The following is a 21,731-nucleotide window of genomic DNA, read 5'->3' as shown; positions in this document are numbered from 1 at the left end:
ATTTTCAGCTAAACAAATATGAAACACACCAAAAGTATGATGGGCTGAATGTCTTAATAGAATTTTGCATCTCAAAAATTACTGAATTATTCCCAAGACTTAACTTATTAGGAAGTCCATAGCAGGCTGTTGGGAAGCATTTTTTGAAAAGTAAAATATATCCACAAGTTTCTATAAGGTTCTAAACTAATTTATTATAAATAATTCAAATTTACAATTATGTACAGAAGAATTTTATTTAAATGCATACATACAATGCTCAAAAACCATTAAATACTATGTATATGCAAGTACTCTACCACATCTTTGATGTCAGTATAACAGACAATTCAAGAAAACATCAATAATAAATCCACTAATATTACAATAGTTACCAAATGTTATCTTATCAAAATAATGCTAAAATAGCTTTAAGAATTACATTTTATTTCAGAAAATACAACTTACTTTATATGTATTGAACTCGCACATCATTCACACATACATACATAAGACTCATAACACTAATTACATTTTACTAAACAGAAGTGCACTTTAGTTTGCAAGGTACCTATTATTATAAGGCATTGGGTCCCGAATTTCATAAAGCAAAAATACTGAGCATGTTCAACTCTTACAGACTACTTACTAAAACATTAAAAAATATACTTCTTAGTAATCAAAGATTACAGCAGGAAAAAAGCCAAACTATAATTACAGGCAAATAATACCTTTGAAATCAAATATTATTTAAAAATGCTAAATCTCAAGAAAATTAATAAAACATATGATACGAAGAGAAGCGCACAACAAAATATCCAGGAAAAGTTAAATAATTCTTTACAGCAGATTTAAACATAACAGTGACAACCATGGACTGAGAAAAACAGAAAATTGTATATTCTGGATTTTAAACTTTTAACACAAGGATTATTGACACAAGGATTATAAAAAACAGATATTTTCTCATTTTATTTCCAAAATGCAGAAACAACTCAAATGACTAATAAAACATTTCTTAGAAAGAAAAAAATTAAAAAATTGACTCTTAATAGGCGTAGGATGTGCGTGCTCCTTGCACAAATAAAATTGGTTCAATGTGCATATTTTAAGAGTTAAACAGCATAGTTGCCTCTTAAGATCATACAGCCTATCATTTAAAAGTTACAATATTTTATATGAAATTAATGCTTAAATTTTATCAATTATCTTAGTCTTAAGCTTTATAAAAGTTTTCCCAACTTGGCCTAATTTAGCTGGTTAAGAAAAAAGTTAAATTATTCTACTTTAACATTACTCTGTTTTTTTTTTTTTTTTTTTTCCATTCCCCCCCCCCACTACCATTTTGCAAAGTTTCGTGTTACAAATATAGTTGAAGTTTTATTTTAGTCATAGTGATATGTCAGGGCAATAAATATACAAACTTTGAGAGAATTTTAATGCATTGTGTTTGTATATGTGAATGATGAATTTACATAAAAACTGGAATAAAATAGCACACTGAATTATTACATTCCACTGTTAAAACACTCATGTTTTTCAGAATATTTCAGCAATGACAACATACTTATAGTCCTTAAGATTATACATATTCTACATTAGCACATCAAAGTGAAAACTGCCACACTCAGTTTGATTTCTTCGAGATACTGAATATGTAGCTTGATACTTTAGAATGTGTTATTGATATATTTACAAGCAGGAATTTCAATCTACCTTTCTATTTTTATTTGCTCCGTGTTCAATATTTTAATCACATATATATTAAAATCATATGTTGCTCAAAAGATTACATCAGATATATTCAAAAGAAAAATGATTTTGCTCAAATAATTTTAGCTGTTAATACTCATCATATTTATTAAGATGGGAAATATTCTAACAAATGACACTGGTAGCCCATTTTTAGTCTGTCATATTTTACTCTGTCTTTTTCTCCAAATGCTATGTCAAACCTAACCATTATATACACAATAATGGTTACTATTACACAAATTAAACAAACCCACATATCCATGAAAAATAAAGATATGAACTTTCTTTCCACACACACATTAGAAACAGAATAAGGAAAAATCAGTAGTTCCATGAGAATTTTTAATTTTTCAAATGTTTTTAAAGCATATAATTTAAAATTAAATTTACACATGGAAAGGCAGCTTTGAGCTCATAAAGAAGTTTTTATCATTAGAAGATTATTGAGAAATCTATGCAGAAAGCAAAGATTTTTAATTTGTAGGTAACATTTGTATATATATTAATATTTTTTACTGATAAGAATGGCATACAAAATGCATCAATTCTAAACTAAAAATAACAGGAGGGGGAAGAAGTAATCGAGTAGTTCATTTTTTCATTTCCAAGCCAAAATTTTATTTTTTATTTATTAAAAGTTACTGCTTGACAACACATAGCCTTTTGCTTTAAATTGCACGTGTATATTTAAGAAATAAATTATTTTGCTGCCCATTCAAAACAGGAAGAATTTCTTTTTAGGCTATGTTTATAATTAGAAAAATCTAATGCATTACATCCATATTACATAATAAATGCTGACATTACATTCAAATTCAACAAATTACTTGATGAAAATGCTTGGCTATAAATCCAATAAATTATTGCAAAAATATACAAAACTATTGCCCATATTATACTTACCTCTCCAGAATACAAACTTTACAATTTAAAATTTTTCAACAAAATATTATTAGTGGAACAACTGAGATCAAGTAATTCAGATTTTATGAAGCAACTATGTTAAATTTAACAAAAATGGTATTAAAAAAAAAAAAAACACTCAAATGTGCAATATGTGAAAAATAACATCAAGCTGCATAGAAAGTGTAAAGTATTGATAAATGATTACAAAGTATGCAACTTGGATGATAAATGAAACAGCAAGAGTTGATGGTGAATAATTAATCTATACTGGGTAGCATTTAGTAAACCTTGATTCTAATCTATTGTGGGAATAGAAGTCTGTGAAAATATCTCAGTATAAGCAACTCCTCTAATGAATGACACCAAACATTAAAAATAATAATAATAATAATTTACAGAATAAAAATGTAAGAAACAGCACAGAAAATATTTATTAAATATATACAATGAAATATATATAATAAAACTCACATATCTGGAATTTAACAATCCAAATACCAATACAGAACAAATAAAATATTTTCATCACATAACTTCCATTTCCATACTATGGTTACTCTCTTGAAATATTTGTTTCAGTGGACCATTACTATCTTCTGCACCATCCATTTTATTTTCAGAAGAAGAACTAGGAGCTTGTAGATTATCTACACCAGGATTATCGTCCCAATCAATTTTGAATCGTGTAACTCTTGGAGATGTTGCAAGAATATTTCTCTGGAGCTGAAAAGATATATCATATCAAAAATAAATACTTTGTAACATATATTAATATTTAAAAATAATTAGAAAAATTATATACAACAATATTACGGCTTAAGTAACCAAGAAACCAGAACACTTTATTTCGATAAATTTTCTAAATCTTTAATAATTAATTTCCGAGCGTTACATTAAATTCGTTTGAATATGACAACGCATATGAAGGTTATCAAAGGAAGGAGGGTTGCAGAGAACCCTGTAAGGGAAACTGACTAGACATTGGGACCCTTCCTAATATAACAAACTATGCAGTCACGTCATTTGCATAGGACAGAACCCAAGTTATTTTCAGTATTCAGGGGTCTTAAATACAGCCACTGGTGGGGCAATAATTTCTGAAACAGACAGAATACTTATTCTACTTGATGATCATTCAAAATGGGAAACCCCTAAATATTTGTATTTGAATTTTAGAAAGGCTTTAAAGTAGTAAAACAAATATTAAATAGTCTTAATATTAAAATATATATATATGAAACACATTCAGTTTCAACTATAATTTCTAAACATTAAACTCATCATAACAAACACTGTCGAATGTTTAATTGGATTCAAATTATTTACTACGTAGCATTCTACTTTTAAGACTGACAACAATTTCAGATTCATGTCTATACATTATATATCTACTGTTCAGTTAATAAAATATTGTTAACAGTTCACCAGAAGGCCTAATTATTAATAGGGTTGCCACTTAAACAGAAGAATGGAATTCCCTGACCTTTCCAGGTATATTTTAAGAAAATTCTGGATAGAGTATCCATGTAGTGTGCATTGGCTGTGCTGAGAGGTTAATTATGGTACCCCTTGAAATCTCAAAAACTTGCCAATTACATATGACGGCCCCCAAATAATTACTATTATAACTATAATACGAGTTTTTTCTCTCCACTGAAGACTAAGATTAAAAACTGCCCAATCTAGATTAAAATATGTATATAATTTTGCAGCTAAACAAATGAAAGATACCTATTTAATGATATTTAAAAATAAATTCAGGTATTTTATATTTATTTTAGCAGCATACATAAGCAAAAGATATATGCATTTGATTTCATGATGGTATTGCATCATACTGCCAGAATTAGTTTCAGGAGCATGCCATCAAAAATTGCTTGAAATTTGAAAGTATTAATTTACTAATAAATAAACTTAGAAGGAAGAAGCCACACTAAATGATATGAATAACATTAAAATAAAGTTAATTACTTAAAGATTAAAAATGAATTACAATAATCAATGATATCTTGGCAATTATGATTAGTATAATTAAATTATTAGCATAGATGACTGATTACTATTTTTTATTTTACTGCAAAATTACAAATAAGGCATTTATTAGAAAGGGGGAAAAAAAGGTTTAAAAGATGTGGTAAAATCCTAGTATACAGTACGGCCATGGCATGATTTTGAAAATTGTCACCAACACCAAAACTACCTGTATACTGCTCATCATTAATGTCCAGTTTATTGCGCATCATAATATCGCCATATTTAGTGTGTACCTTGCACTAGGATAAAACGAATTTTGTTTTATACGAGAATGGGAAGATATTTTCTTTCTTTCAACATGCCCGGCACATGTGAACCTCTCGATTTTCAGAAGTTACTGAAAACCAAAGTTGCTGGAAACTTGTTTTGCCTTTCTGAAAGAATCTTGATTGGAGCTGTGAAAATTGGCTCTACGCCAGTTGTCTGAATGATGCTCATGCGATACGTAGTTTGCCAAGAAAGTAATTACTCCCAACATTGGCATATATATATAAAGAAGAGCGCATTTGGGGGAGGGTTGCCATATAAAATTCCCAGACATTTCCAGATTATCACTGAAATATTTAAATTTTCTTACCTTTCTTAGTTTTTGAATTTTCCAACTTTTCTGGGTTTTCCAAAATGTTCAATTGCTACTTTTCGGGATTTGATCAAAAAATATATTAAATCGGGGGTTTTAGAGGATGTACATTACATTTAACAACCCCAATAATTTCTTAATTCCATAATCTTAGTGACACAGTAGAATTGATTTTATCGAAGGTTCACAAATGAGAATGGTATTGAAACAGCATATTTAAAAAAATAATAATAATAATAAAAACAGCATAAGCAGAAGATTCATAAAAACATAAGTCTACTACAGTCAAAAATCGTTAATTCGGACACCCGTAATCCGGAATGATCTATAATCCGGACCTCAAAGCTAAAATCTTTCTGCGCATGCGCCGCATTGACGCATGCGCATAGGCTACTCGTGCGCGCAAGACATTTACGACTGCGCATATGCGTCTGCGCAAGTGCAGAATACGTTTTCGCGTGCGCGTTATAACGGACGGTATAAGCTAAAATTATCTATTTCAGTTAATGTTGATAATTGCGTTGTTCCTTAATCTTCGAATTGGATCCGGCTTATTATTTTTTGCAGACTGTAAGAGCAATTTTCTAAAAGTAAGCTTGAACTTTCGATTATGTCAAATAGAATTTCCGATGCTGGAGCTCCCAAAGGATCTAGAAAACAAAAGTATGTTTCGATGTCCATCAAACAAAAAACGAATTGCTACAAAAAATGGATAAAAGCATATCCTTTGTTTATCTAACCGTTCCGAAATCTGTTTATCAATTTCACGCTGCTCTGCGGGGGGGGGGGATGTTGCGGCACGCAATGAACTGGAAGTTGATCTGTCAACACTATCGTTATCTTCAGGGCAGATGTTTTTATTTTATTCGGCTTATAATTCCTTACTAAATGTAGTATTTAATTTCGATGTACTCCGTCTTTGATATGATTTAAATCAAATTCCTAGTCATTATAAATATCACGAATACAAATCAAATAGTTTTCTGGTTGCAATTTTCTAATTTCGGCTATGCGTAAGGTATGCTTTACGCATCCGCGTGTTGAAAGAAATGTTTAATAAAGTAAACAAATAAATATTAGACTCTTTTTTTGGTAAATTTTGATACCCTTTAGATCATAATTGCTCATTATTTTATAAATTACGGTTTCATATTTTTAATTTTATAATTTCTGCATGCCATCTTACCAGATTTAAACTGATGATCTATAATCCGGAAAAATTGATAATCCGGAATCGCCGAAGTCCCAATGAGTCCGGATTAAAGACTTTTGACTGCATATACTTTTTACAGAACCAAGAAGCTCTTAAAATGAAATTCAAAATTTCATGCTATGGCTATATTTTTGCAAATTATGTTTGAATTCACTTGGTTGCACAAGAGGAAACACAGCCTCTCTCCGAAATGCCAAAATAAGAAGCTAAACTTATGCAAATTTTCAGCAAAACATCTATTTTCTGCAAAAAATCCAACACATCACACACTGCAAAAAACTGATGGCTGAAAATTTCTGAGTATCAAATACTTATAGATATCTGGAAAAAACTGCAACAGAGTATCGATTTACCTGAAAATTTCACTGTAAAAAATCTGCAATGATTTGAAATCCATGCAATTGAGTAAACATATATAATTTAAAATAAAAGAATTTTTTCTTTAATATCAACAAACCTTATCAAACTGAGGTACAGCTGGTGGATTTTCTCTCATCTCTGGATCAACATACTCATTATTGACATAATACCCCACTCTAATAAATTCTTTTGACCGATACAAACAAGTTAGAAGAACAACTGTTACTCCAACGGCATCTTGAACTGGAATTTTCTGAGGATCTGGAGGCTCTGCCTATACAAAAATATAAATTTAATAGTTAGTTCCTACAGGAATATCATTAATCTGTCAAAATATTTTATTATATTTAATAAAATTGTGAATAACTGTACATAAATATAATAATCCCATTTATTGATGTTAAGTTTTTAATGCTGGGAAATAGATGACAGAGTTCAATTAAACTATTGTAAATTTCATAAAATGGCAAGGTGATGTACAGGTTATCAAAATTATAGCAGTTAATAATGTAAATTTGTTGTTTGTTAATAGTTTTAATGATTCCTGAATATTGTCAATAACCCAGTTGTTATGTATTCAATATCAGTCTGCTTATGGATTTCAATACTGTTTTAAAAATTTTGATGAAATTTTTTTATTCTTATTTTGCAATTATTCACTCCATTAGCAATAAATCTGAATTTAATTGGATTTTTATTACATTTTGTTAGTGCAAAGAAACTGAAGAATTTATTATAGTGTGGTTTACAGGTAATTTTAACCTGGTACTATCTTACTGGCAGTCTGATTATTATCTTTGCAAGTTTTGTTTTTGATTTTGAACCACTCAAAATAATTGTACAAATTTATCTAGCCTTTCCAATCTTTTTTAATTTGTTTATGTTTCTGATGCTATAATTTGGCAATTTTTTGCATTGTTTACTGTAACTTGTAGATATACGACTGATAAAGACAAAGAATACTTTTACTGTTTTTCTAAGACTATTTTAAAATTTTAAACTTTAACTTGTGCCTTTGTTGAATGATTTATTGAGACACATCTAAATGAATGAATGGCATTAATCTGCTTGGAATAACAGCCATTACATTCTTTCATCAATTTCTTTATTTCATCCATTAGATGGTTTCTGAAAAAATTTCAAACTAAAAGACTTTCTGGATCCTTTAAGGCAGCGCTTCTTAAACTGTGGGTCGTGGGACCTGCAGGGAGGGGGTCGCCAAAAATATAGCAGTTTTGATATTTCTTTAACTTTATATAATAATTTTACAAGTACTAAATATTTTTACACAATGTATCTGATAAAGATAAGACAATACAGACAAAGAAAAACGTTTCGACACATTCTTTTTATACAACAAACATTCATTTTACTTGCTTTGCACGTGACACTGGCATATCGCCTTTTACTTATTTACAATTTTCACATTGTTCTATGTCTTAAAATTAGAAATTAAAATTAATGACCTAAAACTGCAGGTGACAGGTAACAGGTGACGGAGGACGGGGACGCCTGGTGTTTAACAGAGGTAAACAGGCATATGTCCCGCGCCCTCCCCTATCTACCGGAGGTTTATTGAGATCTTAAAAGATTTATTACATTGCCATACAGGGGCAGATGAGAGATACATTGGCTATTTATATTGTATTACACATTTAGGTTTGCAAGGTATACGTTACATAACATACTGGTTACACATTTAAGAAAAAAAAAAAAAAAAAAAAGAAAGAAAAAGAAAAAAAAATATTAACATAACACATACATGACATGACACATAAATACTATTAATAAAGAAGGTACATGCGCTTAGCAGAAGGAAGATACTGTATTTCCTTAGATGCAGAGGAGTACTTACATTCACTTAAGACCCTGAATTAGTGGGGTTGGCATAGGTCTTGCCCCAGGGCGGTTATCTGGCTGATTATTCTGCAGATGGTATTCACTGTGCCTTTGTTATTAACGATGAATCGTTTGAAGGCTATTTGGTTGTCTGCTGGCAAGTGGAGGTGATTATCCTCCGACCTAAAACTGCAACAGTATATTCACTTGTACTGTAATATACTGACCTAAAACTGCAACAGTATATTACAGTACAAGTGAAAAAATTGACAGTTTCGCACATGCGTGTCGGATTTACACAATGCTCATGGGGTCTCACAAAGCCTTCGCAAATATGGGGTCCTGGGGGTCGCACAAGAATCCCTGTGATAAAAAAGGGTCGCGACTGAAAAAAGTTTAAGAAACCCTTCTCTAAGGTAACAGGGTACTTTTGAGACACATTTCTTATTCACAATTTAACACTATTTTCATCCATCCATCCCTTTTTCATGAACGCAAATGAAAACACCATTTGGGAAATTATACTTTGGCATCTTCTTTTAAAAATAATTATGGGTCTTAATTTTAGACCATTTGCTAAGCAGGAAAGCCATATGACGAGGCGAGATTTTTCATGACCTTTTGTTTTTATGTGAACCGTTTTGTTCCTTTCACATCAGTTGTTTTATTCCTATCAGCAGTCTCACAGTATTTATTCCACCTGGAATAACTGCCATGTCTGGATTACATCCCTTCAACTATTTCTGGATCCTTTGAGACAAGAGGACACTTCTGCCAAACACCTTTAACCACAATTTGGGAAATTACATTTCGGCATTGTCTTCATTTAAAAATAACCGTGGATTTTAATTTTGCACCATATGGTGAGGTGAAAATTTTCTTCACTTATTGTTTTCATGTGAACAATTTTTGTTCCTTTCACATCAATTGTTTTATTTCCTATCATATCAAACATTACTGGAATTTCATCTATACTTCCAATATGTGGCAGTAAACTTTTCTGCCTTTGAAGGAGGTCAATAACATACTTCCAGAAACCTATCAATTTGTTAACCAAATCTTTTGGAAGCTTTTGCAAAATTTTTGTTTTTTCTCGTAGAACTAAATCACTCCATGCCATATATTGACTACACCAACTCAAAGTTACCTTTAAGTTTTTTCACTTTTCTTTTCTTTTGCATCGAAGTCGCCCATGACATCGGCAGGTCGCCCGAATGCCTTGTTCATTTTCTACTTGCTGCTCCCCCCATCACAGTAATGCATAGCTTATTTAATTTCGTGAGTTGTTAAATGTCAATCATTCTTTTGAAACAACTAAAGTAGCTTCTTACTTGAATGCACATTCGCTCTCCTTTGTTAAGCGTGACACTCCCAGGAGAGGTGACTCATCTAGATTACTCATTTTACTCCTGCCTCAGATAGTAAAAATGTCTCATTTCTATTCTGTATCTTCATTTCAAAATGCTTGTGTAAGATATTAACGCAAGAAAAAATAAATGCCATATTATTTCGATTCCATTAAATCCGATGAAAATGATAAACATGCAAAATATTGATTGATAGATAATGGGGGTGATGAAATTGAAACCATTATCATTTAGAACAATCTGTTTTAGAAAGTGGTGAAAATTTGGACTCTTCATATGATGCCATCAAATCAGACTGCAGGAACAACATAAATAACAAGGACATGAAATTTGGATCTTTCTACCATATATCATAATTTGCCAACTGGATCATCTGTTAATTAATCTGTTAAACAAGTAATCTGAAATAATCATTAAGATTATTTCAGATTACTTGTGCCTGATGAATACCGTGAAGTAATTTAGACAAAATACAAATAAATAAGCAGAGTATTGTGCAAAAAAACGTGAATATAGAAGATAGAAGCTGGCAGGCTATATAATGAGCACTCTCTGTAAATGAGATATAGGCCCTTTTTTTTTCTTTTCTTTTTTGGTAATGAGCATTATGCATTTATCCAGAACGAATGATTATTGGCTCCAGAATCCTATACTTGGCAATGAACAGATAAAGAAATTAATGTAGAACGTAGATTTTAAAAAATTAAACATTTCATGACTCCAATAAAGAAGGTAAAAAAAAACTATGAAAACATTAATTTTTTGTGAAATTTAGAGCCTATTATTTCTCAAGTATAAGGGCAGTTTGCTGATTGTTTTAAGCTGTATAAGCATCTTTCAGTTCATGAAACTATGGTAAAATTCAAAGGGCATTTTAGAAATAGCACAGCATATACCTTTAAAACCAGATAAGTGCTGGCTTAAAATTTGTGTTATGCACATTTCCTTTGGGTTGTACTGTAAGTTTTGAACGGTACAGAGAAAAAAGAGATAAAGTTGTGAGGAGAGGCAAAAGATTAAGATACAATGTATGCATTTGATAAAACCCTTAACAAGCAAGGGACAAACTCTATTTTGACTGATTTTTTTACCAGTGTTCAGCTGACGGTTGATTTATTGAAATACGAATATTCTTCAGAACTTTTATGCCAAACAGAAAGTAGTACTAACTTCCAGAATGAAACTGTTTTTCTATTTACTAGCATAAAATTATAGAAACATAAGACATTTCTAATTTTCGTGATGGATGGCTGTAAGACATAACTGGTAATATTTAAGTTCGATCAAATCACAATTTATCAGCTTAACTATTTGCACTAAATATTTCTTTTCTTCCTGCTGTGATAAATAAATATAAAGGTACCATACTTTTCTATTTTATATACGAATCAAAGAAAACATTATTAAATTTAAATAAAAATAAATCTATTCACACTAATTCCCATTATATATGTTCATTTATTATAAGAATCACTGCACTTTCATTTATATAATGAAAAATCTTATTGATCACAAATATACACAATTTCCCCCCCTCTAAATTAAAAGCTATCACATCTAAAACTGATTATTTTAAGAAATATAAATGCCAGAAAATGCAGTACTTTTAAAAACTGATTGAAAACCATGGTTTATACACATTTCTGCACATGGTAATTAAGTACTTTTAACCATTTGCCTGATTATTCCAAGTTATCTTGGGTTCGTATATATTGCAGTTAATTATTATCCCGAGAAAATTCACGCGAAGTAGAATTTGTTAGTACGATTTGTTTTATCACGGTTTTACTCGGCCTGGAGGAAATGAAAGGAAATATTCAGCTTTGATTAGCAGTTTTCCAAGTTTTGTTGGTTGCCCAGTTCTTTTGGCGAGACTGGTCACGTGTTTTCCTATAGTATACGTCGGCTTGTGGATTAATAAAAAGAAGGATATTAGCGTTGAAAAAAGTAAAATAATAGCGATGTTGCAAGATGGCGAAAGTGATGATTTTTTAGATAGTGATTATGAAGAGATGGGGAAAAAAAATCAAATCCAACAAGACAGTGCACTCTGTGGATAGATTCCAGTGGTAAGCCTAAGAAAAGAGACCAGGGTACAGAATATCATTATCAGTTTGTGTTGTCCTTTGTTTCAAAAACTAATACCTAACTTTTTCGCTTGCCCGAGATAACTCGGGATAGTAAACTAATATTAAAACTAAATGCTTTTACACCTTCAAAAAATTAAAAATTCAACTTAAAACCTACATATTTTGATTTGTTTTGTTGTATTTAATATTAAAATAAAATGTGATGATTTTTTACAATTATTTCAAAAAAAATTGTAAGGGAAGTGGTTAAGGGCCATTAATGAGAAATATTAAAGATATTAACTATGCCTGAACTTCACTTTTGTAAAATCACCCTAAGAATTAAACAGATCCTTAAGTAGGATGCATTATTATTAAACAGAATTATAGCTGACTTTTTCCCTTTTATGTATTATTTTGTCATGTACTTGCTCAGTTTAGAGGTTTAATATATCCCAGGTACATTTTATGCCACATGACATCGTTAAAATGAGACGTAAAATCACAATCAACATGATTCGCAGAAGAATTGCTGGCACCATTGCTGCTCCTTCTACACAAAATGAGAGTTGCTGATCAGAACAGACCTGAATGCCTGATGATGGCAAGGTTGAAAAGCAAGCACTGAAAGTTAGTCATCCTCTATCTGCCTGATGCAGTTAGTGTCGCAGTTTCACACAAAGTTCCTTAAGTTGAAACCCAGTTAATATACTTTATGTTTCCAACAAAGTACGAGAGGCAATAAGCTGTTTTGTGTTAAGTTATATTAGCTATAAGGAATAAGTCTCGCACTAATTTTTACATTTTTGTATTGCATCTTCTGACCACAGCAAGGATTCATGAAAGGCAACAACTCTAACTTGAAGAGCTAACTTTTAAGCAATTAGTTAGAAATAACTAAATTAGATAGTCTGATAGCCCTACTCGTTATAGATTTACTTGGCTACTATTAAGTTTTTATTTTTTAAAAATACTTTCTAAAAAAAAAAATCACAATTTAAGAATATTTAACAGTTTAAAACCCGTGTAACTTATGGCATTGAATCTTAAACGATATTAGGACAAGCTACAAAATATTTGTTTTGTAGCAACACCACAAAATAAAATATTTATGTGCCTTTTTAATTTGGAAACTTCCCAGATATCTTGGCTAATTTATATCAATTTCCTTCTCTTTAAGCATCTTCTCTAACAATAACAAATTTGTTTCAGTATGCAAACTGGTTTCTGCTTCATCTTCTTCCAACTTGTCAATGTCTCAACAATATACTGTAAAGACTTTATTTTCCTCTAACCAATTATTTTTAGTCTCAGAATCTTTCCTTTCCCAATTTCTGTTTCCTGCCAGAATATAAATGCTTGATGTTGTGTATATAAATCTAAGTTAGTAGAAAACAGTACTTAAGCAGCAGTTTTAAGAGTTCCTAGTAGGAGAGTTAGTTCCGAATTTATACCCAGTGTTTGAAGAAGTTTTGTGCATGAAGCTTTGTACATGTCTGAAGTAGCTTTGTAGCTCTCTTTAGATTATATTGATATTCTATTCTTGATTTTTCTGTGTGCAGCTAATTTAGCAGTTTAGATAAAGAAGGAGCCAGTCGTGTAGATAATCTTCACTTTTATTGTGATTGCATATCTTACTTTTTGTTAAGTTACTTAGCCACAAGAGGTGGTAAATTGTGAACATTGAGTGAGTGCATTTTTGATAAGTTCAAATAAAAAGGTTATTTAAACCTTCTTCTGCAATCATCTGTTCTTTTCCAAGACCTAGTGAGAATTCGCTACTTAGTCTTATCAATAGGGTCTACAGTATATGATTCCAAAACATACTAGAAGACTCTACAATACCTATAAGGTTTTACTTGATTTGGTTAATGTTATAAATAGTCCAAAACTATTAACAGACACGAAGCAAATTATTGCTACGTCTGAAAGTAACAGATAAAGGTTAGTCAGGTTAGACAGATAAAGTCAGATAAAGGTTTACACCAGGGATGTCAAACTCATAGTTACACTTGGGTCAAACAAACAAGGTTTAACATTAGGCGGGCCGCCAAAAAAAAAAAAAAATCAATATTCATAGAAACGTAGATTTATTTCGAATAATACAATAATAAACATATATATATTTATATAGAAAAGAACAAGAAAAATTTAATGTTTACGTCCTGATATTTGACATCTCTTCTCTGCTATTATCTTTCCTATTTCGGTAGAAATTTTGTTTGCAGTGATAACTTTCAACGTTGACCCAAGGTGAGCATCATTAATATGGTTTCTAATAGGAGACTTATTACCTTTCATGACTGAAAATAACTGCTCGCACCGATAAGTGCTACCAAACATGGAAATAATTTCATATGCGAATTTTCGAACCTGGCTGGTAAATATTTGTAAAATTTAGGCACGCCCACTTCAATGAATTTTGCTTTCAAATTTGAGTTGCATTGAATCTCGATCACCTTCATTTGCATATGGCTGGGTACTGAGTCAATACTTATTGAGAAAATCGGAGAAAAAAAAAAAAAAGTCTTCGAGGGAACTAAAATCATTAAACCTCGTTTCAAATTCAGTTGTTAAATTTGAAATTTTTTCTGCGTATTTTTTATATGAACAAGAATCATCTAAACTTGATTTGTTCATGCTGCACGTCGGAAAGTGCGTCAAATCTTCATTTTTAAGTTGTTTTTCCTAAAGAACTAGTTGACATTTGAATGCTTTAATTATGTCAAACATGTTCGTAATGATATGATCTTTTCCTTGTAACGATAAATTTAAATCAGTTAAGTGTTTGGTTATATCAACCAAGAAAGATAAATCTTGTATCCATATTGGATCGTAAAACAAACTTACGCCTTGATTTTTTTGTTTTTAAAAACTGACATATTTCTTCTTTCAAATCCCAGAATTGTTTGAGAATCTTGAAGCAAGATAACCAACGTACCTCGGTATAGTAGGACAAACCCGAATATTCACTATCTAACTCACTTAAGAAAGCAGTGAATTGACGCCGATTTAAACCTCGAGATCTTATAAAATTTATAACTTTTTTTATATATGACAAAACATTCTCCACATTTATTACTTTCGTGCACAGAACTTCTTGATGTATAATACAATGCATATGATGAATGTTTGAACCGTTAATTTCGCTAAGCTTTTTTCTTAGTAATGCTACGAAGCCCTTGTTTTTCCCGGTCATTGATGGAGCACCATCTGTAGCTACAGAATTTAATTTTGCCAAAGGTAGATTGTATTTCTGCAGAAGTCTAAAAACACAAGTAAATATATCTTCTCCTGTGGTAGTACCAGGCATCGGTATTAGTTCCCATAATTCCTCAAAAATGTTAAAATTCTTGTCACAAGAACGAAGAAACACTGCTAATTGAGCTTTGCCACTAATGTCCGTGCTCTCGTCACAGGCAATGGAGAAACTTTCGAAACTAGATGATTTTGCTTTGATCTGATCACTTAAATTCGCGGCTAAATCAGTAACTCTTTCATCAACTGTATTTCAAGACAATGAAATTGATTGAAAAGCCTTCACAATTCCAGGACAAACAATTGCTCCAGCTTTCATTAGGCATTCCTTGATGAAATCACCGTCAGTAAAAGGCTTCGAATGTTTAGCTATCAACTCGGACAAGACGTAGCTTGCATGTACCGCCGCTTCACTTTCTTGCAATACTTTACTAAACATGGACTGTTGCTTTTTCACTCCTAACTTGAGCTCTTTCAACTTTCTTTCTCTCATTAATCCTTCATAATTGTTATATTTCGATTTGCGTTGTTCGTAATGACGTTTAATATTACATAACTTTGGTACATTAATAGTATTATTACATATCAAGCAGATTATTTTATCTTTTATTTCACAGCAAAAATATTCTAATTCCTATTTTACTTGGAATATTCTATGTTCGCCAGCGATTTTTCGTTTAATTTTACTACCACTTGGTTTTGATATAGACATACTGAATACAAAGGGCTGAAATAAACACGGTTAACGTTAAAAAGTTAACCAAAATTTATTCTTTCCACAAGAGATAAAACAAAATGCTGAAATATTTTTTCAAAAATATTCTAACAATATCACAAAATGTCAAACGTTTAGCAAAAATCAATTCAAAACAAAGAAACTAATTCTATCTCACAGCGAAATCGTTACAAATCAATCACAGCATTAAGTAAACAAACAGTTCGCTAGAACTAAAGCTACTACTGAGATGAGTTGTTTGTTATCGGCTTTTATAAGCTTTATAATTAATTTCTCGAATATACTGGAAACATCTATAAATATCTGGATGGCAACAGCATTATTTATTAGGTATTAAATGCAAGCGCTGTTCTATTTTTAACCTTCCAACGCAGCTGTCTTTTCAAAAACCGTCTGCATTGCTAAGGCAACATGAAGCAAATCTAATTACAATTCTAAATAAAAAAAGCTAACTAAATAAATAACTATAAAATCCGTAACAATATGAATTAAGTAATAATTAGTAATAATTAATAATAAAGTAAAGTGCATGCACCAATATATCGTACAAAACTATGATTGGAAAACTGAGACCATGAGTTCGGCCACATTCGGCTATCGAGGGATGCGTACAAGTTCTGAGTGCACGTGTCCCCCAAAAGCCGAAGGTAGCTGAACGCAAGCTACTCACACGCATTTGTAATTTAAGTAGTGTGTGTGTGTGTCAGCTCGCTGTGAGTAATCTAACAACACTGAATAAATTATCGTTAATTACTTAGCAATAAACATTTCATTTTTTTCTTCGTCGATATGTTATTTTATTATATATTATTTGCCGATATATTGGCCGGGCCGCAAAAATATTTGTTGTGGGCCGCGAGTTTGACATCCTTGGTTTACACAAATGCTTGTATTTATACAAAACTTGGAATGTGAATGCATGTTCTTGTGCTAACAAAATCAATTGCACCTCATGGCGATACAATTAAACAGGAATAGTCAATTAAAAACTAGTGGGACTAGTAGTCTACACAATTTAAGCTGGCAGTAGTAATTCTAATGATGTAACAAGTTTAAATAATGCAAAGACTTATAATTACAGATTATCAGAGCTGGCAGGAACTAACAGAGTGCATGCACAGGCCAGAAAAATGATCTGTCTTACAATCTAAAAACCGCAATTTAAATACTTTTTAACTGATTTGCATTTTGGTGAAGAAACGGAAAATAGTAACGGCAGAAATTATAAATAACCAGTTAATTTAAATAATAATACTGTACATAACTTTGAAGAATAATTTTTTCCCTCGGTAAGTTGCCTCCTTATCTTAGAATTAATGTTTTCTGTTATTATACAAATTTTATATATTTAGAATGTGTAGAAGAAACTGCTAATTTTATTTCTTTAGTAATATGAATATTGAGAATAAATATGAAATGATATATAAGGGCTGGTGTGGCTAAATTTTAAGAATTTAGCGATGCACTGAGCTACAAAAATCTAGGAATAGCGAAAATTTTAGAATTTAGGACAGGCACTGAGAGCAGAATTTAAAACCTACAAAGATTGCATCAGGTGGGAAAATGCCTAGTGCCTAGTTTGTTTATAATGTATTGAGACACATAAGATGAATCTTTTAAATTTTCAGATTTTAATTTCTTTATGACAGAAAAATTCCTTTCGACTCTACTCTTATATGCGCTCTAAGATCCCCAAATGTGGCGATATGTGTACTTTCAAAATTTTGAATCGCAGAAAGACGTGATATAGCAAAATCGTGGCACTTGTGTTGACAGACGATGTATGCAAAATTTTATTCACATATGTATTATGATAAGTGCCTTTTATTTTGTAGAATGATATGTTCATTTGTTTTTACTATGAATTTCTGTTATTTGAATTGTTTGCAATTTATTTTAGTTATTTTGTTGATTTGTGTGCAATGCCTAGATTGTGCAATTTGTATATATTTTTTTTTTTTTAAGTTTAAATAAAATGCTTTTAAATTTATTGTTGTTATGTTAATTTATTAAAACGAGGTGTGCGTAATTCGTAGATTTTTTTAAAGTTTAAACAGAATGCGGTGTACATGATATTCTTTGAAATTTATTATGTTAATTTATTAAAACGAGGTGTTCGTAGATTCTTTTGCTGCTTAGATTGTGCAATTCTTAGTTTTATTTATGATTTTTTTTAAGTTAAAACATATCATTGAGTACATGGATTCTCGTCAAATATTTTTGGTTAGAAACTTTACATGTTTTTGCTATCTAAATTTATTGTTTTTGTTTCGGATTTTTAGCTTAAATTGTGTGTTCAAAACATGTTTTTTGCATTTTTTGGGAGACATTTTAGGCTTAAAGTTCGAAATGTAGACAAAAAAATTTAGATAGTAATATGGCACTGTGAAGTTTCTCGCCATTGGCAATCTGAGGACGCATATAAGAGCAGTTCCTTCCTTTCTATAGACACTTGTCCGTGTACCAGATTAGAAGCATTTTTGCCATTATCCATGCTTGAGTCTAGTGAAAAGAGAAAATAAACATGTAAAGAGAAAGACTTCTAGAATTAGAATCATATGTTTTTATTGTTTTTCCAAGAATTCTCAAAAAAAAAAAAAAAAAAAAAAAAAAAAAAAAAAAAAAAAACATCGTAAACCGTAAAATACATTCACTATGTGTTAATAACATGAAGACATTTTTCATTTTGTCATATTTTTCACGCCTTCAAATCCTTCTAAACTTCCTGAGGTGCAATGTCTAAAATTCAAAAGAAAAATTATCCCTATGAATTCTAAACAGCAAACAGCCAGATAGATGCATTTCTGGGAAGGGGAGGGGGTACAGAAATTTTTTTAAAATAAACTTTAAAGAGAAGCTGAAAAATTCAAAAATCTTTGTACAAAAAACGATCTAAAAATACATTATTTAGATCTATTTAATAAAAGACTTCACATCCTCAAAAGGTAAAGTTTGTTTATTAGCTCTTCATTAGTAAAAGAAAAATAATTTTGAAATGCTTGTGTTTCATGTTTTGGCCAGAAGCTTGAGTATCGCACCGTTTATAGTAGCAAAGTAGGAACAAATTCAAACAATAACTCATCAAATACATATTTGTTGGTAAATCACTAAAGCTATATTCCTCCAAAATGCTAATTCACACTCAAAAAATGGCAATCATAAAAACAGAGAAATTTCAAATAATTAAAAATTAAGGACATTTAAGGACCTTAAAAAAATTAAAACTTAAAAAGAACCCCCCCCCCCTACTAAGGACTGAAGTAATTTTAAAAACCACACAAACCCCGGAAAATTTATTTCCTTTAGCAGCCTGATCTTGGCATCACATCGGTTTTGTAAATAACTTTTGGTAGTGATGGGCTATCCCCCCTGCGATTCTTATTACACTATTTTATAGATCCCCCCCCCCATTTTCTCTACATATTGCATATGCGAGCTGCAGAACTGACAAAAAGCTGTACGTATAATTAACTTCTTTGTGCTTAAGAGCAGCAGCTTCTAGCTATTCTTCAGTTTTATATCCAGACAGAATAGAATAGATGACATATCTTTACTCAATACTTTTTTTTTTTTTTTTACTTACTTACTTTCAGCAATGACATAGTTAGTTGCATTTCAATTAAGAATTGCAATCAAGAAAGTTCCTTTTGTTTCTAAGCAGATTCCTCACAAAATCCACTGAAGCAGAAAAACACATCCAGCATTTACAAAAGTGTTTGCTATGTAAATAGACTTTCATCCATTTCAACAACTAGGTTTTTTTCCCATCAAACATTTTCATTCCATAGCCTCTTTATCAAGAATAAAGATCCTTCACATACTATTATTCCAATCTATCAGGCTTAAAGGCCTCTTAATTACAAAACTTAATATTCATTAACTTTTGGCTCCAGCAGAATATAAATCTTAATTGCTTTAGTGAAAGGCAGATGGCTGTTATTAAACCAACTAAACCAACTATCAGTTTAAATTTCGATGTGTTCATTATAGCTTTTCTCATTTCCAAAACACAACATTAACAAATGTGAATTTGAACATTCATTATTTCATGGAAAAAATCTCACAATCACATAGTTTAAGACTAATAATATCATAATTTGCTTTTAAAAAATGTTGCAGCTTACAACAAAGTAAAAAGAGCACACATGAAAATGGCAACATCGCTTGTTTAAACTAAAAGTTATGTGCACGGATGCTGAAATTGGTGATATTTACCAAGGTGGTTACACTAATACATAGTACCATTTGTTTCACTTGCTTTAACAAGAACTAGTCGGTTCCTTACATATTTAAATGAATAATCAACATTGCTATATCAGAATATTAGTGATAAAATTAGCTTTAATGATCAACTCTTTATTTTTCACATTTACATACGAGGGCCATCCAGGAAGTAGATTACGTTTCCGTCTGTGTCCGCTAGGGGCGGGGCTAGCGCGGCCATCTTGGGGTCAGAGCGTTGCGCAGCTCAGTCTGCATCTAGCCGTGCTGTGCTCCGTTCAGATACTGTGACGGTTTGAAATGTCTGTGTTAATTGAAAATCCCGCGAGCTGCGAGGTGCGCTCAGTAATAAGGTTTCTGACTGCAAAAAACTGTAAACCGATAGAAATCTATCGGCAGCTTCGTGAAGTGTATGGGGACAACATTATCACTGAAGGTGGAGTGCGTCAGTGGGTCATAAGATTTCAAAATGGCCGAACCAATGTTCACGACGAAGATCGAAGTGGGAGACCCAGCATAGTGACCGCCGAACTTCTCGAAAAAGTCGATGCTAAAGTCCGTGAAAATCGAAATTTCACAATAACGGAACTTTCTTTGAGTTTTCCACAAATTTCGCGAAGTTTGTTGCACGAAATCATCAGCGAAAAGCTTGGTTACCACAAGTTTTGTGCAAGATGGATTCCAAAAATCTTGACAGAGGACCACAAAAATCAGCGAATGGCTGCAGCGTTGAACTTTTTGGATGCTTACCATAAGGATGGTGACTCTTTACTCAATCGCATCGTTACTGGTGACGAAACATGGGTGAAACATGTGAACTGTGAAACGAAATTGCAATCAATGCAGTGGGGGCACACAAGTTCTCCCCAAAAACCCAAGAAATGCATGCAAACAATGTCGGCAAGGAAGATGATGGCGCCTGTTTTTTGGGACAGAAAAGGTGTAATTTTGGTGGACTTCCTGGAAAGAGGCACTACAATAAACTCTCAAAGGTATTGCCAAACTCTCCAAAAACTCAGAAGAGCAATTCAAAACAAGCGCAGAGGAATGTTGAGCTCTAAGATCTTGTTGATTCACGACAACGCCCGGCCCCACACGGCAAATGTCACTCGTAAAGTTCTTGAATCTTTTAAGTGGGAGTTGTTTCCTCATCCGCCGTACAGTCCCGACCTGGCACCGAGCGACTTCCACCTATTCCCAGCAATGAAGAAGTGGCTGGCTATGCAGCGTTTTGATGACGACGCACAGCTGCAAGAAGAGGTAACGAAGTGGTTGAAGGCGCAGGCGGCCGAATTTTTCGACGAAGGAATTTCCAAGCTCGTACATCGCTACGATAAATGCCTTAATTTGTATGGTGACTATGTAGAAAAGTAGTATTTGAGTGTGGCTTTCATCTGTATATAATAAAATTTGT

At 31.7% G+C, this 21,731-nt stretch overlaps 1 protein-coding gene across 1 annotated transcript in view; it reads right to left on the bottom strand.

Moving 5' to 3' along the window:
• Nucleotides 1-3,048: 3,048 nt before the first annotated feature.
• asf1 (histone chaperone asf1) overlaps nt 3,049-21,731 on the bottom strand; it is a 31,111-nt gene continuing 12,428 nt past the window's right edge. The window contains exons 3-4 of the mRNA XM_035368034.2: nt 6,925-7,101; nt 3,049-3,363 (exon numbers count right to left, since the gene is read on the bottom strand). Of these exons, the coding sequence (XP_035223925.1) occupies nt 3,166-3,363; nt 6,925-7,101 (375 nt within the window). The 3' untranslated portion in view covers nt 3,049-3,165. The remainder of the gene's footprint in view (nt 3,364-6,924; nt 7,102-21,731) is intronic.

Source organism: Stegodyphus dumicola, chromosome 11 (genome assembly GCF_044657685.1).
Source record: "Stegodyphus dumicola isolate Sdum_Otavi_A_Nest chromosome 11, ASM4465768v1".
Taxonomy (NCBI): domain Eukaryota; kingdom Metazoa; phylum Arthropoda; class Arachnida; order Araneae; family Eresidae; genus Stegodyphus; species Stegodyphus dumicola.
The sequence above is the reverse complement of the archived record's forward strand: the minus strand, read 5'-3'. Positions and strand labels throughout refer to the sequence as shown.